The following is a 22,422-nucleotide window of genomic DNA, read 5'->3' on the forward strand; positions in this document are numbered from 1 at the left end:
TGATAGCAATACTAAGTATTTTCATATGAAGGCATCTCAGCGTAAGAGGAAAAATCAGATCTTAAAGATCCAAGATGAAAATGGCGTTTGGCAAGAAGTTTTTAGAGGGATAGGGTTATAATTGACTATTTTCAAACCCATTTCACAAGCTCTTCCCCAGCTGTTGATGCTAATTCTTTGAGTTTCTTAGAATCATTGTCTGGGAAAGTTTCTGAACAAATGAATTTAGATTTGATGAAGGAGTTCACAGTTGATGAAGTTAAGGACGCATTGAATCAAATGAGTCCTACAAAGGCCCCGGGTTCGGATGGAATGTCTCCAATGTTTTTCCAAAAATATTGGCATGTTGTTGGGGACAATATTACTGCAGCAGTTCTTCAAGCTCTCAACTCAAGTTTTTTCCCAACTACTTTGAACCATACTCATATTGTATTGTCTCCTAAAAAGAACTGTGTGGCTAAAATGGGCGATTTTAGGCCCATTAGTTTGTGTAATGTGGTCTATAAACTTATTGCAAAGGTTCTTTCTAATCGACTCAAATCTGTACTGCCAAGTATTATAAGTGAGAGTCAAAGTGTTTTTGTCCTTGGGCGTCTAATTTCTGACAATGTTTTAATCGCTTATGAGTTGGTCAATTTCTTGAAGCATAAAAAGAAAGGCAAGAAGGGGTTTATGTCCTTGAAATTGGATATGAGCAAGGCCTACGACCGGGTTGAGTGGGTCTTTATAAAGTCTGTTATGGAATTGATGGGGTTCCATCCAAGGTTTGTAGAGCTGATTATGTACTGCATTGAATCTGTATCTTTTTCTGTTTTGATTAATGGTGAGTCTGGAGGTACCATTATGCCAACTCAGGGATTAAGTCAAGGGGATCATTATCCCCATATTTATTTATCATTTGTACTGAAGGGCTGATTTCTTTGCTAAGAAGTGCAGGGTTGAGAAATGAAATTTCTAGAGTAAAGATTTGTAGAGGTGCTCCACACATAAATGACCTACTTTTTGCGGATGATAGTGTAGTCTTTTGTCATGCGGAGGTGGTAGAAAACAGAAGGGTGCAATTGTTGTTGGAAAGATACGAAGTTTTTTTAGGCCAAAGAATTAATAAAGAGAAGACAACTATTGTTTTTAGTGGCAATGTGTGTGAGGATACTCAGAATGAGATTAAGAATCTTTGGAGTAATTGTGAAATACAACAATATGAAAAATATTTGGGGCTTCCACCAATCACATTGGGAGGTCAAAGAAGAGTGCTTTTCAGTCCATAAAACAAAGGGTATGGCTAAAGCTTCAAGCTTGTATGGAGAAGTTGTTGTCACAATGTGAGAAGGAGATTCTTTTAAAGGCAGCTGCCTTATCATTCCCAACTTATACAATGAGTTGTTTCCTACTACCTTCTAGCTTTTGCACTAAGTTAGAAGGTAGGATGTCAAGGTTTTGGTGGGGTCAAATGGGAGCTGAGAGGAAAATTCATTGTTGAGTTGGTCTAAATTGTGTTAGAGAAAGTCAAATGGAGGATTGGGTTTTAAAGATTTAAGAAGTTTTAATCTTGCTTTACTCGCCAAGCAAGGATGGAGATTATCTCAAGATGAAGGGTCCTTATTGCATAAATTACTAAAGGTTAAATATTTCCTTCACACCCGTTTTATGAAAGCAGGTGTCGGTAGATGTCCTTCTTTCACTTGGAGGGGTATTTGGGAGGCCCAAAAATGGCTAGATGCAGGCTGTAGGTGGCATATAGGGAATGGGAGATCTATTAATATATGGCATGACCAATGGATTCCAGGGCATCTCCCTTTGATATCAAAAGGAGTCGCTGGAAATGAAAGGAATAATTTTGATTCGGTTGGTTCTTTGTTTGTTTGTGGTGTAAACATGTGGGATGTTTGAAGGCTTAGGACTCTCTTCAATCCAAATTTAGCCTCAGAAATTCTCAAAGTTCCTTTATGCTCTGATAATGTTGAAGATAGGAGAGTTTGGGCGCATGAACGCAATGGTTTGTTCAGTGTGTGAAGCTGTTATAGATTCATCTATGCTCATATTGGCCTGCAGTGTGCCGAATCTTCTAATATGCAAGCTTATCAGAAATTCTAAAAAGACTTGTGGAAAATGAAAGTGCCGAATAAAATGAAAATTTTTGCATGGCGTGCATGTAAAGATGGACTACCTATTGCTGTGAACTTGGGGAAGAAACGTGTCCTATCAGACGACACTTGTAGATTTTGTTTATCAGATAAAGAAGATATAATCCATCCAGTGGTAAATTGCGAGGTTGTTAAAGGTATGTGGCGTTTTTACCTCCCTGAATTAATTCTTGATAGACATCTGTCTTTATTTGAGATGGATTTACAAATGTGTGAGAGAAATATGTATGAGAAGTTGTCTATTTTATTTGCTTTGGCCTGGGGTTTCTGGTTTAGACGGAACAAGTTTGTGCATGCTCAAGAGCTGTTAGGTCTTGCTACTGTTGCTGAAAATGCTGTTGTTTTGCTGAAAAGTTATGATCAAGTTAGACACCAGTCAAGAGTACAAGTCCTGAAGCACTATAAATGGAAATTCCCTCCTGCGGGTTGGCTTAAATTAAATGTTGATGCTGTTGTATTTTTAGAATGGGATAAGGCAGGTGTGGGGGCAGTGTTGAGGGATGAAAATGGTAGTATTCTTATGGCTTTTAGTAGAGCAGAAATTTCGTTGGATGGGTCTGAGGGGGTGGAGCTCCTTGCCATCTTCAGGGGTTTGCAATAGGGTGTTTCTATGGTTGTCTCACATATTCTTATGGAGAGTGACAGTTTGTTAAGTATTGAAGCCCTCAAAGATGATAGTATGACTAATTCTCTATTAGGCATGTTATATTATGAGATAAGGAAGCTTGTAAAGTGTTTTTTTGCTTGTATGTTTTCCCATGTATATAGGGAGGGCAATACGGTAGCTCATAAGTTGGCTTGGAATGCGTTTTAGGTTGATAGTATGGTTGTTTGGTGGAATTGTATTCCAGACTGTATTTCTCAAGTCTTATGGCTTGATAATTGTCTGTAATGAAAAAATATAATATAGTTTCCATTTATACCCTTTTTCTCTCTAAAGAATAGGGTTCTTGCTGCCGCACGGGGTCTGGGCTTTACGTGAGGCTGCATGGCAGCCGTAGAGGGTGGCACCGGCCGGCCTTCCTTTGCCGATCTGGTGGGTGCCGTCCCTCAACCTATACCTGAGATGCTTCTTGCACCCAAGCTTCCAAAGATGTTGGAAGGTGAGGTATATTTTCAATTTACTAAAGAAGAAATAGAAAGATCAGCGGAACCTTTCCGCTACTCTGTAGTCCTCAAGTTCTTGAAGAACCGTCCGTCGTTGGATGCTGTGAGGGCTTTCATTCACAGTCGATGGGGCCTTACGGCTAGTCCAGTAGTTTCTGCCATGAGGAGACAGCGTAACGTCTTCGTTCGCATGGCTAATGAAGTTGATTTCACCAAAGCATTATCACGGGAGGTTTGTGAAATAAATGGGATCTTCTACCGTGCATTCAGATGGTCACCAGAATTCAATGAGGATGCCGAACCATCAAGGGTCCCGGTATGGGTTTCTTTGCCGGGTCTTCCTCCAAACTTTTATCAAGAATCTTTCTTGAAGATTTTGATGCCACCGATTGGAACTTTCATTCGTCGTGATAATCCGACACGGTGCGCAACAAGAACGGATGGTGCACGGCTCTGTGTTGAAGTGGATGCTGCAAAACCGCCACTGTCTCATTTCTGGATTAGAGCGTCTGGACCGTCTTCTAGCCGAAAGCAAGAAATATTTTATGAAACGCTCCCGGCTTTCTGTTCGTCATGTAAGATGCAGGGTCATAATGCACGGACTTGTAATCCTGGAAAAGCTGGTAAGAAAGGGGGAAGAAAAGGGAGTAGGAAAGGCCACTCGGATGATCAAGGGGTAGAGCAGAATGATGATAAGGTTGAAACTCCTCTGCTGGTTCTTGTGGAAAATATTGCTGTGGGTGAACATTCTATGCGGATGGACAAAGAAACAGAGGAGGCTGGGGTGGAGAAGGCGACGGAAGTAGCAGTTGCAGCTCATGTGTAGTTGGATGCCGAGAAGGAAGAATTGCCAGTGCAGGTGGCAGACCAAATGGTGCAGTTGGGTTCTGAGAATGATGAACAACCGGAGCAGATGGGAGAAGTAATTCCTCCTGTGATTAATAAGGTGGTGCAGTTGACGCCTCTTGTTGAAACAGAGGATGAAACAGATTTAACGTTACACGTTGGGGACGCAGATGGTGCAGGGATTGTCACGGGTGCGTGTTATGTGGCGCCTAATATGGACATAAATCAGAGTTTGCGTGCGGAAGATAATGGTCCGATTATGGAGCAGACGCAACCAGTGGTGGAAGAGGAAATATATGAGGATGTTGATGAAGAAGTTGATGAAGAAATCATGATGGAAGAGAACTGTTCTTCAGAACCAGAACCGGAACAACATCCAGAGGTTTTTTCACAAACTAAAGACTACTGAATCTGAGTTGAATGATGGTAAAAAGAGGTATAATAAAAAAAAGTTTATTAAAATGCGTAGTTCTTCTCGGGTTCTTGCCCGAAATTCTAACATTGCTTAATGATTGATTCCATCTTGGTATGGAATATTAGAGGGGTGGGAACATCTAGAACCAGACTAAAGACATTGGTGGGAAGTTATAAACTGAAAATTGTTGCACTTTTAGAACCGTTTCAAAATTTAGAGGGTGCTCGTAAATTGGCTAGAAGTCTAAATTTTGATATGGTTATTTCTAATGAGGTGGAAGGGGGGAAAATATGGCTTTTGTGGGATAGTATTTATAAGGTGCAAGTTGATAAGTTGGGTATGCAATTTATTTCCGTTGTTGTAGAGAATGGTGCGGATAAAATTTTGATTCATGTGATTTATGCTAAATGTTCCTGGATGGAGAGGCACTATCTATGGCAAGAGCTTAGTAGTAATCATGTGGGTGTAGATCCTTGTGTTGTTGTGGAGGATTTTAATATTATTAGGAATGATTCGGAAAGGAGAAGAGGAAGACCTCGGCCAAATGTGGCTATGGATGATTTTAATGATTGGATTCATTAAAGGGGTCGTATGGAAATGGCTACGAAAGGGAGTTGTTTCTCATGGTGTAATGGGCAGTCAGGATTGGCCCGTTCGTGGGCTCGGCTTGATCGTGCTCTAATGGATAATTCATTCAGTAATTTGTTCCCTAATACTATTTGTTCTTACTTGTCTAGATCTACTTCAGACCATGCCCCCATGATCATTGAGTTCAAGAAAGATCCTTTCTCCTATGGGCCGTCTCCATTTCGGTTTCGACAAATGTGGGTGGATCATCCTGGTTTCCTGGATTGTGTTAGAGCTGCTTGGAATTTACAGATGGTAGGTTCTCCGATCCTGTGTTTGAGTAAGAAATTAAAACCAACGAAGGTGGTGCTTCGGGAATGGAATAAAATAGTATTTGGTCACACAATAGGGCGTATTGATGCCCTTGAAAAACAGATTGAGGAGATTGAGCTACAGCTTCAATCAAATTGGGAGGTAAATTTGGAGAGAAAACTACATGAGGCAGTCTCAAATCTAGCTGGTTGGAGGCATCGGGAAGAGATGAGATTGGCACAAATGGCTAAGCTTAAATGGAAGTTGGAGGGAGATAGTAATTCAAAATTTTTTCGTGCTTGTCTTATTAATAAAAGAAGGAAGAGAGTGCTGGAGATGAGATCGAATGGAATAACTTATGAGAGCCCAGAGAGTTTTCATCAAGGGGCGGTGGAATTTTTTCAAGATTCACTTCGAGGAGAACCGCCCATAGAGCAATCTAGACTGGAAGGCCTTATTGAGACGGTCATACTAGAGGAGGAAAATGTTTCTTTGATTAGGCCGCCTACTTTAGAGGAAGTGTTTGAGGCAGTACCATCCATCCCAAATCAAAGCACTTCGGGTCCTGATGGGTTTGGAGCGGGTTTTTATAAAAATTGTTGGGAAGTGGTTAAGGTTGATGTTTGGAAGGCAGTAGTGGAATTCTTTATGATCAAGGATCTTCCAAGATTTTTCACGGCCTCATATTTGGTTCTTATACCAAAGATGGAGTCACCCACAAGTTTTGATAAGTTCGGCCCTATTAGTCTTTGTTCTGTATTTTATAAAATTTGCTCCAAGATTATTGTTTCTCGTTTAACTGGTATTTTACCTCTCTTGATTTCTTTGGAGCAAGGAGCCTTTATTCCTGGAAGGAGTATTTTTGAGAACATTAGCCTCACTCAGGAGTTGGTGCAGTCTATTAATAAAAGAATACATGGGGGGAATATCTTGTTAAAAGTGGATATGGCAAAAGCTTATGATCGGGTGGATTGGGGATTCTTGATAATGGTTTTGAGAAGGTTTGGTTTCTCTTCTCAATTTTGTGAGTTGATTTATTCGTGTATCTCTAGCCCTTGGTATTCAGTCATGATGAATGGAACTGTTAAGGGTTTTTTGTCCGGGTGGTCGTGGGCTCCGTCAAGGTGATCCTCTATCTCCTTATTTGTTTATCATCCAACAAGAGGTTCTTTCCCGTTTGATTCATAGGAGTGTGCAAGAGAATCAGTTTGGCCTATTCTCTCAAGCCGAGGTACGCCTATTATCTCTCATTTGATGTATGCTGATGATGTTATGGTTTTTTCTAATGGAAGTCAAAGATCGGTGCGGGTTCTTCAAAAAATTTTGATTCAATATGAGAGGTGGTCAGGACAAACTATTAATGTTCAGAAATCGGCTTTGTATTGTTCTAATAAAATTCCAAATCAGCGTAAGCAATGGATTTTAAGGCAGACGGGCTTTATGGAAGGAACTTTCCCTTTCAAATATCTAGGTGTGCCAATAATTCGAGGGCGTTTGAAACAGGCTCATTTAGAAGAAATGGTGAATAAAGTGAGGCAAAAGATTAGTGGATGGAAGATGAGGCTTCTTTCTTCGGGAGGAAAACCTGTTCTTTTGAGGCATGTTCTATCTAGTATGAATATCCATCTACTTGCTGTTTTACAGGTACCTCAAGTTACTATTGCCAAGATTCATAGATTGATGAGTTCTTTCTTTTGGGGAGAAGCTGATGGACGGAACAAAAAGAAATGGTTGGCTTGGAATAAGATGTGTAAGCCGGTGGAAGAAGGAGGAATTGGGTTACGAAGCCTTGAGGATGTTCAGAAAGCCTTGCATATGCGCTTCGCTTGGAACCTTCTTCAAGGTAATTCTTTATGGGCAAATTTTTTCAAAACCAAATATGTTGGAACCCGGCCATGGTATCTTATAGAAAAATAATAAAGGATCTCGATTTTGGAGAATGGTTGCTAATTGTATTCCGTTGTTGTTAAATAATTCAAAATGGAAAATTAGAGAGGGTGATCTTTTTTTCTGGTATGACAAATGGAGGGATAATGGTCCATTGATTAATGAAATGAATGTTATGGGTTCTCCTCTTTTGAAAGTTAAAGATTGTAGGTTGTCGAATAGTTGGGATGTGGAGTTATTGGAGGAGTTAGTAGGGCAAGATAAGGTGGATGAGATAATAACTGATTTAGCTGGACTGAAGAATGGAAAGGATGTTCTAGTTTGAACTCCTACGGATACAGGTATTTTTTCTACAAAATCTGCATGGAATTGTATTCGTATTAGAGGTAATCCTATGGTTTGGCATGCATGGATTTGGCATAAGAATCTTCCTTTAAAAATGTCTATCCATTTTTGGAGGACATGGTTTATGGCCTTGAGTGTGGATGACAGATTACGCCGTATTGGTATTCCTCTTGTATCTAAATGTAATTGTTGTAATCATGGTCATATTGAAGATATTAATCATGTGCTTTTTGAGGGAGAATTTCCATACAGAGTGTGGTCTTTTTTTGGAAATCTTATTGGCATACCTCTTGGTAGAACTTGGAAACAGAATGTTGAGATTTGGTTTAGGCGGGCTAGCTCTTCCTCAGAGGTGGGCTTTATTGTTGGCATTATTTCCATTATTATTACTTGGCGCCTATGGAGAAGGAGGTGTCTTGCTCGAATGGAAGGTATATTGGAATCGCATAATTCTGTTGTTCATTCTATATGTGTGTGGTTCGGGTCCATCTCACAGGTGGCTAAGCAAAATAAAAATCTGTCTAGTCGAGATGGTATGATTCTGGAAGCTTTGCGGGTAGTTCCGGTGGTGCCGAAAGTTCCAAGTTGTAAAGTGGTGAGGTGGGATAAACCGCCGCTGGGGTGGTTTAAATTAAATACGAATGGTAGTAGTATTGGTAATTCGGGCTCTTGTGGTATTGGTGGGGTTATTCGGGATGCTTCTGGTGGGATGGTTCAGGCCTATGCTTCTTATATTGGGTTTGGTTCTAATAATAAGGCGGAACTTATGGCTCTCCTTTATGGGTTGAGAAGATGCAAAACGTTGAATCTCTCAAATGTGATAGTTGAAATGGATTCTATGGTAGTTATTTCTTGGTGGAGTAGAGGGAGATGTGGAGTATGGTAGTTATTTCTTTGGGTTTTCCATCTTTGAGATGTTAGATTGTAAAAGTTGGGGTTATTTGTAAGCCTTGGTTTTGGGTTGTGGTGGGTTTTGTTTAAATAGTGGTTTATTATTTTTGTTCTAGTTTTTTTTTTTCTTGATTATGGGCCTGTTTTTCCATGGTCCTTTCTTGTTACCACGGTATTCCTCCGCTATAAGTGAGGGCTTTATTAATAAACTTTGGGAGGGGTCACTATTGGACATGTGACTTCCTGCTCTTTTTAAAAAAAAAAAAAAATTGTCTGTAATCGCTCTTTTCCTGTTGATTAATGATATTATCATTTTCTATCAAAAACAAATACCACTACCTCCAAGCTTATCCGAAAATATCATAAACAAGTAAGCATAGCAAGATTGTCATGTGAATTCGATTACAATCAAGAGATTATCATCAAACAAGAAGTATATATATGTAACAATCCGATCCAAAGATTAGACCATAAGATAAGTTTTATGTATTTTTCATATAACTATAAATATTCTATTATTATTATTATTATTATTATTATTATTATTATTATTATTATTATCATTTTATTATTGTTAATTGTATGACCTTTAGATTGTGCAATAGCCACTAGAGTTCTTCTGCCTTGTTTCTTCCTATCTCCACCTGTAAGCTTCTGTGTATATCTCCTAGTTGAATAAATTTCCTAATGGGAAACCAACTCCCAACTCCCAACTCTATTTAATCTCCTGAAGGCTCACGTTATTCCCTCCCCCTCACATATAAAACTACCCTGAGACCCTCAAAATTAAACACAAGAAAATCTAGTTCATGTAGAGAAAGAAAACTCACTCTCCCAAGCACCACCGCAACCTCCCTCCTAGGAAACAACAACCACCTCATCGGACTCATCATGGTAAGCCTCTATTTTCCACTTTTGAAACAGAGCAGTCACGTCTCTTCCATCCTGAGCCACTTGCTTCGCCAGAGTCCACCACAGAAAACATCAGAGCGCCACCACCACTTTCAAATCACGCCGGTGCAAGCTCATGGACCACCACTGCCCGAGAACCCAGCTCAACCATGCTACGGCCTCGATGCAGCTAGTCCAAGTCATTCCTCCACCACCATACACTAGAGACAGCTTAGGCATCGTAGAAACCGTTGGCCGATTACCTCCCGTCGAACCCTCTCCTTTCAGGGAAGCCCACGGCCATCCGCCATTCTCACTCTCTCTCGTTTTCGTTAAACAAATATTTTCTCTCTCTAAACTCTCTATCCCTCTCTCGGCGTTGCACCACCACATAGAAGCCTCCAGTTGCGCTGCCTTCACTCCCAACCACCCAAAGTCGCCATCCAGCCCATCCACGCCGCGTGCCCCCTCTCTCGGTGAGCCCTCTGTTCCTCTCGCATGACTTTTTCTTCCTCGTTTATGTCCGTATGTTTTAAATCTCCAAGAAACCTTTGATTCACAATGGGCATTTGGGCCCTAAGTATGATGGGCTTATTTCAAGTGGACTTGTGTTTTATTATTATTATGGGCCAGGTTGCAACATTTACAGATTCTAGTTATCTTCAAATGGACTTGTATTTTAAATTGGGTTTGATCTTATATTATTTCAACAACTGTTTTAGTAATTTTATTGGGCTTAATATTTTATAGGTGAGTTTTTACTTAAATAAATATATTAGTCAAAGGCTCATTTTTATAAGGAAATGTTTAAGGAATTTGAAATGTATTTTAAAGTATATTATTGAGCCTATTATTTTAGTTAATATCCTTCTTTGTCTATTTAGTTAGATTTTAATAAAATTATTATGTCATATTTTAAGTAGAAAAATTAAGAAATATGTTAAGAATATTTAAATGATATTTATGAGATTTCTTATAAGATTGAAAAGTTATGTTAAGAAAGGAAACCTATTTTAAGAATTGAGATTTTTACGACTTATTTAAAATAGCCCATGTATTCTACTAAATTATAATATATTTAAAATATCAAGATTTATTAATTATGGTGTTAAACAAAAGATTTATTTGACTATCTTCCAGATTATGAATTTAATTAAGTAGGATATTAGTACATGTTGTTTCTAGACATATTTAGTAATAGTTAATACTGCGTATAGGTGACGAGCTACGAAGTGAGATTCAAGAAGAAACACAGTTGTAACGCCCGTCCTTGTGTTGGGACTTTTTCTAAAATATTTTTATTAAAGGACGACGGGAATTACCGTCCTGTTTAAAACTTTTCACTTGCATCCCCAGGGTGCGAAACTCCACGTTTATAAATAAAATGTGCTTTGATAATAAAAGAGGGTTACAGCGGAAAACATAAATCTTATAATAAAAGACCTCTCGTACGTTTAAAACTCGTACCTAGACTTCCGTGCTCTTCCCCATGGGCCGTGTCCATCCTGATCATGCAGTTCCTGTGGGGGGAGGGACATGCATAAAAACTAAAATGAGTCGAAGACTCGTAAGCATTACTTCATACAGTTAAAATATAACAACATAGGTTTTCATTCATGCATTCATCACTCGTACATACTATTACGTGCATGCCTACGTGCTTACGTGTCTTGTGTGCGTTCATTTGAAAACGTCACTGGACGGGGCTTTTATTTCAAAAGGTTTTCCTTTATTTAAAACGTGTCCCCCGTCAGTGCCTTCATTTCTTCAAGAGCTGCTGTACAGGGTTTTACTTTTAAAAAGGCTTTCTTGTTGTAAAACGTTTCCCCCGTCAGTGCCTTCATTTCTTAAAGAGTCTGTGTTCTTGTGCTCTTGTGCATACATGTGCATTCGTGCATGCGTGCATACATCCATTCTTTCTTATCGCTTTCATAGGCCAGTAGACACTGTTACGCCCCGTGTGTTTGAGGTTAGCGGTCTTCCTTTGGATCCGGATTCCGCCCGTGGCCACGAGTTGGAAATCCCTTTTCATAGGGGCAGTACTGGGTGCACTTCTAGCACTACTTACCCAGCATTGCAATCTGCCCATTCATCGGTACCCTTTTTATTCATGTCATGTGGCCGTTACGTGTCTTCATACATTCATGCTTTCATTTCTTTCTTTCTTGCTTTTCATTCATTCGTTCATGTCAGCTCGAAAGAGCTGAAGCTTTCATTCAGTTCGTTCTTTCATTCAACAGTCCTTTCTTTTTATGAGAAAACATTTCTTTTCGTGAGAAAATATCGTTTGGGGCGTAAGCCCGAAAATGGTCTTTTCGTCTTTCAATTCATTTCAGTTTTATCCTCTCTTTGACAGTTCATTCGTGGAAAACTTCGTTTAAGAACATACATGGGGTTAAGCGTCAGCTTTCGTGGCATCCCATAAGCGTCACCTTGAACGTCGACAATCATGGCATCCACGAGCGTTACCTCGTGGCGCACATGAGAGCGTCGGTTCGTAGGATTCACAAAAGCATCCGCTCTCATGCCTTTCATGCATCTTCATCAAGTTTTAGATTTTCTTAGAAAATACCTACAATAGATACAACGTATAGTTATCCATTCACATGCGTACAATTAATACTTTGGGTGCATAAACAGGGGCTGCCAAGGAGGGGCCGTACATACTTATACCTTTGAACACTTTAGCATTTTCTTCCTTAAAACGTCTTTAGTCTTTTCTTAAAGCGTCATAAAGGAAAAGCTTTTGTTTTCATTTTCTTTTATCTTATAAAGACTCTAGAAGAGTATGAACGTAACACTTACCTGGACTCCATGCTACTTGCATGTCATTCAGTCCATTCATGTGCTTGTCAGATGGCAACCTACATGCATACACATAACCTTAGCATCATTCTCTATCTAATGCATAAGTAACTTAAGCTATAAATAGAACTACGCTATACTTAGAACACTCTCCTTCTATCCCGTGCACTTACGTGCCCTTCACTATGTTAAACCCTTCGGGGACGGACCACTTACGGTCACCACAACTTCCAACTCAAAGTCTCGTCTCGAGTGCTCATCCACTAAAGTGAACCCATTGTTCACCTTAGGATTAAGACACTAAGACACTCGTCTTACTCTTCTTACAACCACATTCGACGCATGATTCCGACCGAAGGAATCACACATCTCAATCCTAACGATGCATCCGTCACTACCTTCATGCATCTTAGCCCACACTAAATCCTCATTCCCATCCATACAAGACACATGGGTCTAAGCCAACTCTGAGGCTTAAGCACCGTGCAACTATGCTCATGACAGATTACCCATTACATATGGTGAATCCATCCGGCACGTGTCTCTCACCATGTTACATAGGTACGTTACCCCTTTATCACCTAAGATCAACATATATAACATGTTGATCGCCTGCTCGTAGGGACAAGGGCCATACTCCGATACCAATCTTCTCTTAACCCGGTTAGCATAACTCTTCACGCTACTCGTCCATTTTGACAGTTCATCCCAACACTTAACACGACAAGACTCCATTCATAACTACGTTTCATGTCACGTTATATAGCCCGAGATTGCTCCAGAGCTACACTGTGACCTTGTCGTGTTACCTAACATTCTACTACATCAACTCCTGACTCATCACGAGTACGGTTCCTCACTTACTCCCATCACATCATGACATCTCGTCACGTTCCCGTTACGCCATTTCTACACTTTAACACTTCACCCATCATAAGCATGGCTTCCAATAACCACGTCACTTCGTGACGTTGCCCAGTCATGCTTCCGCTGTGTACTCTTACACTTATTCCACTACTTCACCCATCACAAGCACGACTGTCAATAGTCATGTCACTTGTTGACATTCCCCAGCCATGCTTCCGCTACGCACTCTTATACTTGTTCCGCTACTTTGCGCATACTCCTGGCCATAAGTCCATCACAGTGACACCTGTCACCTCAAACTACAGGCTACGCCGTAACTATTTCAGGACACTGTTCCACAGTTCCCGATACTATCCATCACTTTCCACGCCCATCAAATAGATAACCATCCTTATCTCTACGACACGCCACATGGAGTGTCGCTGCTATGTGGAGTACACTCCACGTATACTCCCTTCATACATACCACATCACCACTATGGCATACCTGCCATATGGGTACATCATTCCATCACATGGGGTACGTTCCACTCGTACTCCATTTACATACGCTCCATCACCACTATGTCATACACGCCATATGGTGCATCACTATATCACATGGAGTACACTCCCCATATACTCCCTTCATACACACTACGACACATCACCATTATGGCATTCTTGCCATATGGTGCATCACTATATCACATGGAGTACACTCCCCGTATACTCCCTTCATACACACTACGACACATCACCATTATGGCATCCCTGCCATATGGTGCATCACTATATCACATGGAGTACACTCCCCGTATACTCCCTTCATACACACTACGACACATCACCATTATGGCATCCCTGCCATATGGTGCATCACTATATCACATGGAGTACACTCCCCGTATACTCCCTTCATACACACTACGACACATCACCATTATGGCATCCCTGCTATATGGTGCATCACTCCACCACATAGAGTACATTCCACATGTACTCCCCACATACATACCACATCACCACTATAGCATACTCGCCATATGGTACGTCACTCCACTACATAGAATACATTCCTCATATACTCCATGCATGTTACGCCACATCACCACTATGGCATACGCGCCATATGGTACGTCACTCCACTACGTAGAATACATTCTGCATATACTCCATGCATGTTACGCCACATCACCACTATGGCCTACACGCCATATGGTGCATCTCACCATCTCATGGAGTACATTCCACATGTACTCCCCACATACATACCACATCACCATTATGGCATACCTGCCATATGGTGCATCACCATATCACATGGAGTACACTCCTCGTATACTCCCTTCATACACCCTACGACACATCACCATTATGGCATACTCGCCATGTGGTACATCACTCCATCACATGGAATACACCCCCTGTATACTCTATCCACATGCATTACGCCACATCACCATTATGGCATATCTGCCATATGGTGCATCTCACCATCTCATGGAGTACATTCCATTTGTACTCCCCACATATACAACATGCCACATCACCATTATGGCATATCCGTCATATGGTGCATCACTATATCACATGGAGTACACTCCTTGTGTACTCCATCCACATGCACACTACGACACCTCACCACTATGGCATACTCGCCATATGGTACATCACCCATCAAATGATGTACATCCCCTTTGTACTCCCCACATATACCATACCCCACATAGAGTACACTCATCGTGTACTCCCTTCATACATACTACGGCACATCACCATTATGGCCTGCCCGCCATATGATGCGTCACTCCACTACATGGAATATGCTCCTTGGATATCTCATGCACGTTACGCCACATCACCATTATAGCATATCCGCCATATGGTGCATTACTCCACCATACGGAGTACATTCTACATATACTCCCTTCACATATACACTACGCCACATACACACAGAGTACACTCAGTGTGCACTGTTTCCCTTCCACATACACCACGCCACCATTACTGCACATGTTCCCCAATCACACTACATGGCACAGTCCACAACACTTCCCATCTACACCCAACACATCACAGCACACTACACGGCACAATGCACCTCCATACAACACAGATAAGCCCAACACTTCACTATACAGAATGCCCAACACTTCATCACACAACAGCACATCACGATATCACAACTCCATTAATACTAACAGCACAGTCCACAACCTAGTCAACTAATCAATATCCAACATAACTACGAGGGATAGAGAGTTATACCATCGACGGGATAACTTGTGCGTTGTTCGTTGACTTTCATAGCCGATGATGTCGGAAGAGTCGTACGTGGCGACTAACTCACGTACGGTGACTGTTTAGGCATTTGGATAGCTAGGTGTGGTCTTGGAAGGGTCGTGATAGCCTTGTGATGATGGCAAGGGGCATAACACGGAGGATCTAGCCGTGTACAGTGGTGGTCAATCACACGTAGTGACTGTCCATCACGTGCAGTGGTTACCCACCACATAAAGTGATGGTTTGGACCTAGGGCTTGGCTAAGGGAGGTGCGGTAGGTCTCGTGGTGGTGTCGAGGTGGTGCCACGGTGGCGGATCTGGCCATACCGTGGAGGAGAAGCCGTGGGAGAGTGAGAGAGAGTGTGCTCTCATGGGTGGAAGATCGGGGCCAAGGGAGGTTGGGTTGGCTTGGTGGCGGCCTGAGGAGGCTGATGGTGGTGGCTACCAGCCATGGGTGGCGGTGCATGGTGGTGCACGGCGTGCAACCCATGCGTGAGAGAGGGAGAAGCCCTGAGGTAGAAGAGAGGGTTTCTGGCCATGGGTCACTTGGAGGAGCTCGGGGAGGAGCCATGGTGTTGCTAGGTGGCCGTGGGTGCTGCGCACGGCGGCTCTAGGGGCCGCGCACAGTGAAGCCGTGCGTGGGTCTCCTTGTGCGTGCGTGTGTGCGACAGAGGGAAGGTGGCTGCATGGAAGAGGCCAAGCTTGTTGGGGAGTGGTGGCCGGTGGTAGAGGAAGCTGCCGAGGGAGTGGTGGCATTGGAGGGCGGCGCACGGTGGCGCTACGCGCACTTAGCCCATTCGGGCTGTGCAGTTCTGAAATGGAGAAATGGAGAGCGTGAGAGGGAGAGGTTGGCATGGATGGACTCGCTGGAGGGAGAGCAAGCCATTGGTGCCGGCGGTGAGGAAGGGTGACGCATGGCGGCGCCGAGTTGAGGCCTTAAGTCGTTCGGCGTGGGGTGTATTGCGTACTGCATACACCGAATGAGAGAGGGAGGAGAGAGAGGGTTACGGGGAAAATGAGAAGGGGGTCTGGGTATTTAACCCAGTCCCTTCGTCTGGGGATTTACACAACGATCTAACGACGATGAATTAAAATACTGATTTGAAGATGCGTAAAACATTAACTTAATTAAAAGCACTTAGAGGAATTAAGGTAAATATTATTTTAAACTAACTTTAGTTTATAAAATAATATTCTTCATCATTAATAAAATGATGAAGTCTCACTTAACATATTTAAAAGGGTTAAACTATTTAATTAATAAAAGTTCTCCACATAATTTAAATCTCATAATATCTTAAATAATTGAAATCATTTTAATAAAAATATTAAAATGATTTCCAGCAATTATAATATTTTTGGAGCTCTTCAATAATATTATAATTGTTGTATTTAAGATCAAATCTAAATTCAATAATGATAGAAATACTCCTTATAAATATTTCCAGCATATTTAAAACATTGGGCGTGCCCTAGAAGTCACACGATATCTTTCGAGACACGCCATCATGGTTTGGCACACATAACATGGCTCGCAGTCGCTAGTGAGAAAGGCAGATGATCACATAATCTCTGCCTTTGGGATTTGCTTACATCATCAAGACGAAACATACGTCAGAAATGAGAAGCGTACATAAGAAGAAGGAGCTGGGTATTACAATCTACCCACCTTATATAAATTTCGTCCTCGAAATTTGCTTAAGGTTCTAGGGATTTGCTTAGTACTCTAAGATTTCGCTTGGTGTTCTAAAAGTTTTGCGCAGTATTTTAAGGAATTTGTTCATCTTTTATTAGGGATATGTTCATATGTGTCCTCGCATCATCTTTACGCGTGTCCGCGTACATTCAGTATCTGGGTCACGTCTCATACAATACATGCCCTCACGTCTTGTCATTCCTACATCGTCATGCTTACAATCGGTCAGAGTGGTTAAGTCCATCTATCACGTAGCGTTCGTACCTTCCATTCTAACATTCTTGGCTGCGAGGGTTGAAGTCGCCATCTCATTTTACGTTTCTGTCCTAGCTTAGTTCGTGGTCATTCATGTGATTCTTAACTATTACAATCTTCCTAACATTTCTAGTCCGTTCCTTAATTAGCATGCAGCTATTGCTGCATGTCCAAGAGTTTCATTATTCATTCCTTATCCTCTAACTATGCTCAGTCTCTGATACCTCTTACATTCTATACACTTATCATGACTATCTCTTTCTAGTTGCCAATCTGACATGCATGCGTTTATTGGGTCATACATTGAAAACATCATAACATAAGAATAAAAATACTTTCTTGTACTTACTGCGGAACCAGACATGCCTTGGGAAGACGTGAGTCTAGGTTTTTCCTTCACGTGCAATTCTCTTTTCAAAAGTTTTCTTTCCTTGAAAAAGTTTTCTTTCATTGGAAAAAAGTTTTCTCTCTTCAGAAAAAGATTTTCTCTCCTTTATTTTGAAAAGAACACTATAGAGTCAAGCATAACCTGGGTTTTGCTCTGATACCAACTATTGTAATGCCCGTCCTTGTGGTGGGACTTTTTCCAAAATATTTTTATTGAAAGACGACGAGAATTATCGTCCTGTTTAAAACTTTTCACTTGCATCCCCAAGGTGTGAGACTCCACGTTTATAAATAGAATGTGCTTTGATAATAAAAGAGGGTTACAGCGGATAAGGAAGGCAGATGATTCGGCACGTTCTTTTGAGACACGCCATCATGGTTTGGCACGCATAACGTGGCTCGCAGTCACTAGTGAGAAAGGCAGATGATCACATAATCTCTGCCTTTGGGATTTGCTTACGTCAGAAAGGAGAAGCGTGCGTAAGAAGAAGGTTGTGTCAACTCTATCTCTTACTCGGTGCTTGTTAATGGTGATCCCAAAGGTCCTGTAATCCCTTCTAGAGATTTGAGGCAAGGGGATCCGCTTTCCCCCTATTTTTTCCTTCTTTGTACCGAAGGTTTAATTACCTTATTAAAGGAAGAAGGTTTAAAAGGAGAAATATCTGGTCTGAGAATATGTAGAGGTGCCCCAAACATAAATCATCTGCTCTTTGTAGATGATAGTGTTATTTTTTGTAAGGCCGAGGTGGGGGAGAACAGAAGAGTGCAGACTATTCTAGACATATATGAGTCGGTTTCTGGCCAGAAAATCAACAAGGGAAAGACAGCTATGGTCTTTAGTGGTAATGTTTCTCCTGCTGTTAGATTTGAAATACAGCAGCTTTGGGGAAATAGTGAGATTCAACAGTATGAACGTTAACTGGGTCTCCCTCCTATTGTGGGTAGATTGAGGCATAAAGCTTTTCTCTCTATAAAAAAGAAAGTTTGGGGAAAGCTCCAATGTTGGAAAGAAAAGTTACTTTCTCAAAGGGGAAAGGAAGTGCTTTTAAAAGTAGTTGCCCTCTCTATTCCTTCCTATTCCATGAGCTATTTTTTGCTTTCCTCTTCTTTGTGTGTTGATTTGGAGGGTTTTATGGCAAAGTTTTGGTGGGGACAAAATGGAGAAGAAAGGAAGATCCATTGGGTGAGCTGGTCTCGGTTGTGTGAGACAAAGTTGTGTGGGGGATGAGGTTTAAAGAACTCAGATTATTTAATTTTTCCCTCTTGGCTAAACAAGGGTGGAGATTGTTACAAAATGAAAACTCCCTCCTGTTCAGGTTATTTAAGTCTAAATATTTTCCTAATTCCTCCTTTTCACAAGTTGGGCTAGGAAGGAACCTTTCTTACACTTGGAGGGGAATATGGGAAGCTAAGAAATGGATGCTTGAAGGATGTAGATGGAGGATAGGTGATGGAAGACTAGCAAGAATATGGTCAGATCAGTGGATCCCAGGGCATGGGACTCTACTTTCAGAAACCTTAGTTGGTCCAGATACTAATACCACAAATGTTGTTAGTGCTCTCTTTGAAGATGATTCAAGAAGCTGGGATATGCACAAGCTGAGATCTCTCTTCAATCCAAATTTGGTGTCAGATATTCTCAAGATAGTGATCTGTCCAGGAGCCAATTGTGACAAGCAAATCTGGGCCTATGAGAGAAATGGAGTCTTTAGAGTTAAAAGTTGCTACAGGTTTCTTAAAACAAGGTTGGGTTCATACGGGGCTGAATCTTCTTCAGAAAGCTCCTCAAAGGTTGTATGGAGACGGATTTGGAAGATGCTAGTGTCGAGTAAAATTAAAATTTTCGCTTGGCGTGCTTGCAAAGAAGGCCTACCCTGTAAAGCTGATTTATTAAAGAGGAAAGTAATTAAGGAAGCCCAGTGTGGATTTTGTGGTTTTCAATGTGAAGACCTCAATCATGCTTTGTTAAGTTGTAGCAATTTACAGAGTACTTGGATGGAGATTTTGCCAGAGGTGAATTTCGTTGCTAATATGAGACTATTTGATGTTGTTTTATCTATCTGTCAAGGAGCCTTTAGTGACAAACTACCTGTGTTCTTTGCATTGGCATGGGGTTTTTGGTATAGGCGTAACAAAATGGTTCATGAACAGGTTTTGCTAATTCCAAGAAATGTAGTTGCCAATGCTCTGAGTTTGCTCAGAAACTTTAAACAGGTAAGAACCCTGCCTAAGCACCAGTTGAACAAACAATTTTATTGGAAACCTCCTTCAGCAGGTTTTTTAAAGTTAAATGGGGATGGGGATGGGGCTGTCTTTGGAGAGGTGGGAAAATCTGGTATGGGCTGCATATTACATGATGGACCAGGGTAATGTTTTAATGGCTGCCAGCAAGCTTGAACACGAGGTTGAGGAACCAGAAGTCATTGAACTAACTGCTGTTTTCAGAAGGCTACAGTTATGTTCCAGTATGGGTATCGCGAACATGCAAGTTGAGGCATTGCAACACCACTCCATGGAAAACTCCTTGCTTGGGCTGTTATATAGTGAGATTAAAATAATTTCCAAGCTTTTTGTTGAATGTAATTTTGTCTTTGCTCATAGAGAAGGAAATAGGGCAGCGCACTGTGTAGCGTGTTATGCGATTAATGTTGAAGATATTGCTATGTGGTGGGATTGTGTTCTAGACTTTCTTTCTCAAGTCCTGTGGCTTGATAAATGTCTGTAATCTCCTTTTATTAATGGAAGTCGTGTTTCCTATAAAAAAAAACTAAAAGATCATGAAGGTCACTTATCCCGTCTTATCTAGATGATATGAACCCGTGGGGATGGAATCCTTGAACCCAAAATCAATATGAAAACTCACCCAAGAAAGCCAAAATCAAACTAGTAGAAAATTTAGACCCTTTGAGGAACTCATTTCAAGAACCTAAATTATATGAAAATCTAAACCTGTTGAAGAACTTATCTCAAGAACCAAAATTATAAGGAAGAACACCACAAAGGTTGTAATTTGCCTTCGATAAGTTCATAATTCATTCAAGAACAAGAGGAATAAACTCAACTCACAATGATTAAATTTATTAAATTTCATAAACTAATTAAAATGAGGTTACAAAGAGTATTTAAAGCAAAACCTAATTAAAACCATAACAAAAATAAATCTTTATCTTCCAAAAATGCCCCTGAGTGAATAGTGTTGCATCTATTGTATGGCTACAGTAACTTATTGAAACTCTAGTTCAACAAAATAATAACTTTCCCAACAAGCCCTTGAACAGGCGCCCCCTTAAGTCATTCTCATAATAAACCCAGTTATTCTAAACTAATAAAATAAGTCATATAAATGAATTAAACAAGTTGAAAGCCATCAAGTGCCCAAAGCCTTTAAGTCATGTTGTTGCCCTCTTCCATAGCTTGTATCAAATGAATCAAAATTGGATCGTAATCATTCAAGCCCATCTTGAATGTTGTTGGACTCTTGCTAGACTCGTCCCAAGTGGATTGCACCAATGATTGCATTGCCTCCTTGATCTTCTTAACTCTTGACCTTGTAATTGGCCCATCTAGAACTTACAAAGGATCTTTAAGAGTAGGTCCATCTTGGTGCCCATCACTAAATGTTTCAAATATTAAGTTCCTTAACATGGTCAAGACTCCATTATCCTTATGGTCTCTTAGCTTGATTTGGCAGGGTGTTACAACAAGACCCTCAAGGAAGCCTACATAAGAGTATATAGAATTGCAATATCACAAGAAGGCTCAATTGCAAATCTTTTAGACCTATCCAGTGGATTCCCCCAATAGAACATCACCTTCTTCAGAGTTGCACAAGATTGAGAGATAGATGTATTCATTGGATTCCCCCGATGGAACATTATCGAGAGAGGTAGACGAGATTGTTTGGAGTCATTCGAAGAAAGGGAAAGTTAACACTGCGCTCATTCTACAAAGTCTCACTATGCACAATACAAACTCATTCCTACGAGTATTTGGAGTAAGACACCCCTAAAAGCAACTTTCCTTGTATGGATAGTTTACTTAAGAAAGATTCTTATCATAGATAACCCTAACGAAACTGATGTAGGATAGAAGTGAGAAGGAGGAGTAGAAACAGAGTAATAGGAAATAGAGAAGAGAAATGAAAGAGAAGAGAGGAAGAAGAAGAAAGCAAAGAGGGACTGGAAGGAGGCGGCTAGCGCTCAACTCTGCATTCAAAATAACTACCTTCCAATATTCCTTAAGATGTCTTTAAGTAGTAGGGCAATACAAACCCTAAATGAAATAACTAACACATTAATAAAATAACAAAATAGAAAATGTCTTTAAATAGTAGGATAATACAAACCCTAAATAAAATAGACAATACATTAATAAAATAAGTAAAACATTAATAGGAGATGTTCTCATCAACTCTCCCGGGGTGGAAAAGCTTGACTCTGTCGAGTTGACGAGTCACACTAAGGCTGTAATCAATCACCCAACCATAAGCTAAGTGGTTGAGCACGCTTCTTCCGACGGCCATAAACACGTGTGAGTGGAGGTCTGAATCTGGTGTCCCTACCCACTTCTCTAGAACAGGTGGCTGGTGACCAGGGCAAAGGAAGATCCTGCTGGCTCCGATAAAGCTCCAATAAATCTAGATCAAGCTGCTAGAGTGTCTCTCTGGGAATCCATGTACAGTCAGAATCTGGTCAATCGACCCAACGAACAAGGAAACGCTGAACCTCTACATCATTGGT

The 22,422-nt window shown here is 40.9% G+C and overlaps 2 protein-coding genes across 2 annotated transcripts; both read left to right on the forward strand.

Moving 5' to 3' along the window:
• Positions 1 to 2,109: 2,109 nt before the first annotated feature.
• Positions 2,110 to 2,745, forward strand: LOC109017751. The gene has a single exon (XM_018953256.1). The coding sequence runs from the start codon at positions 2,110 to 2,112 to the stop codon at positions 2,743 to 2,745; it is 636 nt and encodes a 211-aa protein (XP_018808801.1).
• Positions 2,746 to 3,132: 387 nt separating this feature from the next.
• Positions 3,133 to 4,077, forward strand: LOC108981995. The gene has a single exon (XM_018953257.2). It carries the CDS (start codon positions 3,133 to 3,135, stop codon positions 4,075 to 4,077), a length of 945 nt encoding a protein of 314 aa, XP_018808802.2.
• Positions 4,078 to 22,422: the final 18,345 nt, after the last annotated feature.

This window comes from Juglans regia, chromosome 16 (assembly GCF_001411555.2).
Source record: "Juglans regia cultivar Chandler chromosome 16, Walnut 2.0, whole genome shotgun sequence".
Lineage (NCBI taxonomy): Eukaryota > Viridiplantae > Streptophyta > Magnoliopsida > Fagales > Juglandaceae > Juglans > Juglans regia.

Excerpts from the sequence above, each read along its gene's own strand:
- LOC109017751 (XM_018953256.1), top strand. The coding sequence starts at position 2,110 with ATGAAAGTGCCGAATAAAATGAAAATTTTTGCATGGCGTGCATGTAAA.
- LOC108981995 (XM_018953257.2), top strand. The coding sequence starts at position 3,133 with ATGGCAGCCGTAGAGGGTGGCACCGGCCGGCCTTCCTTTGCCGATCTG.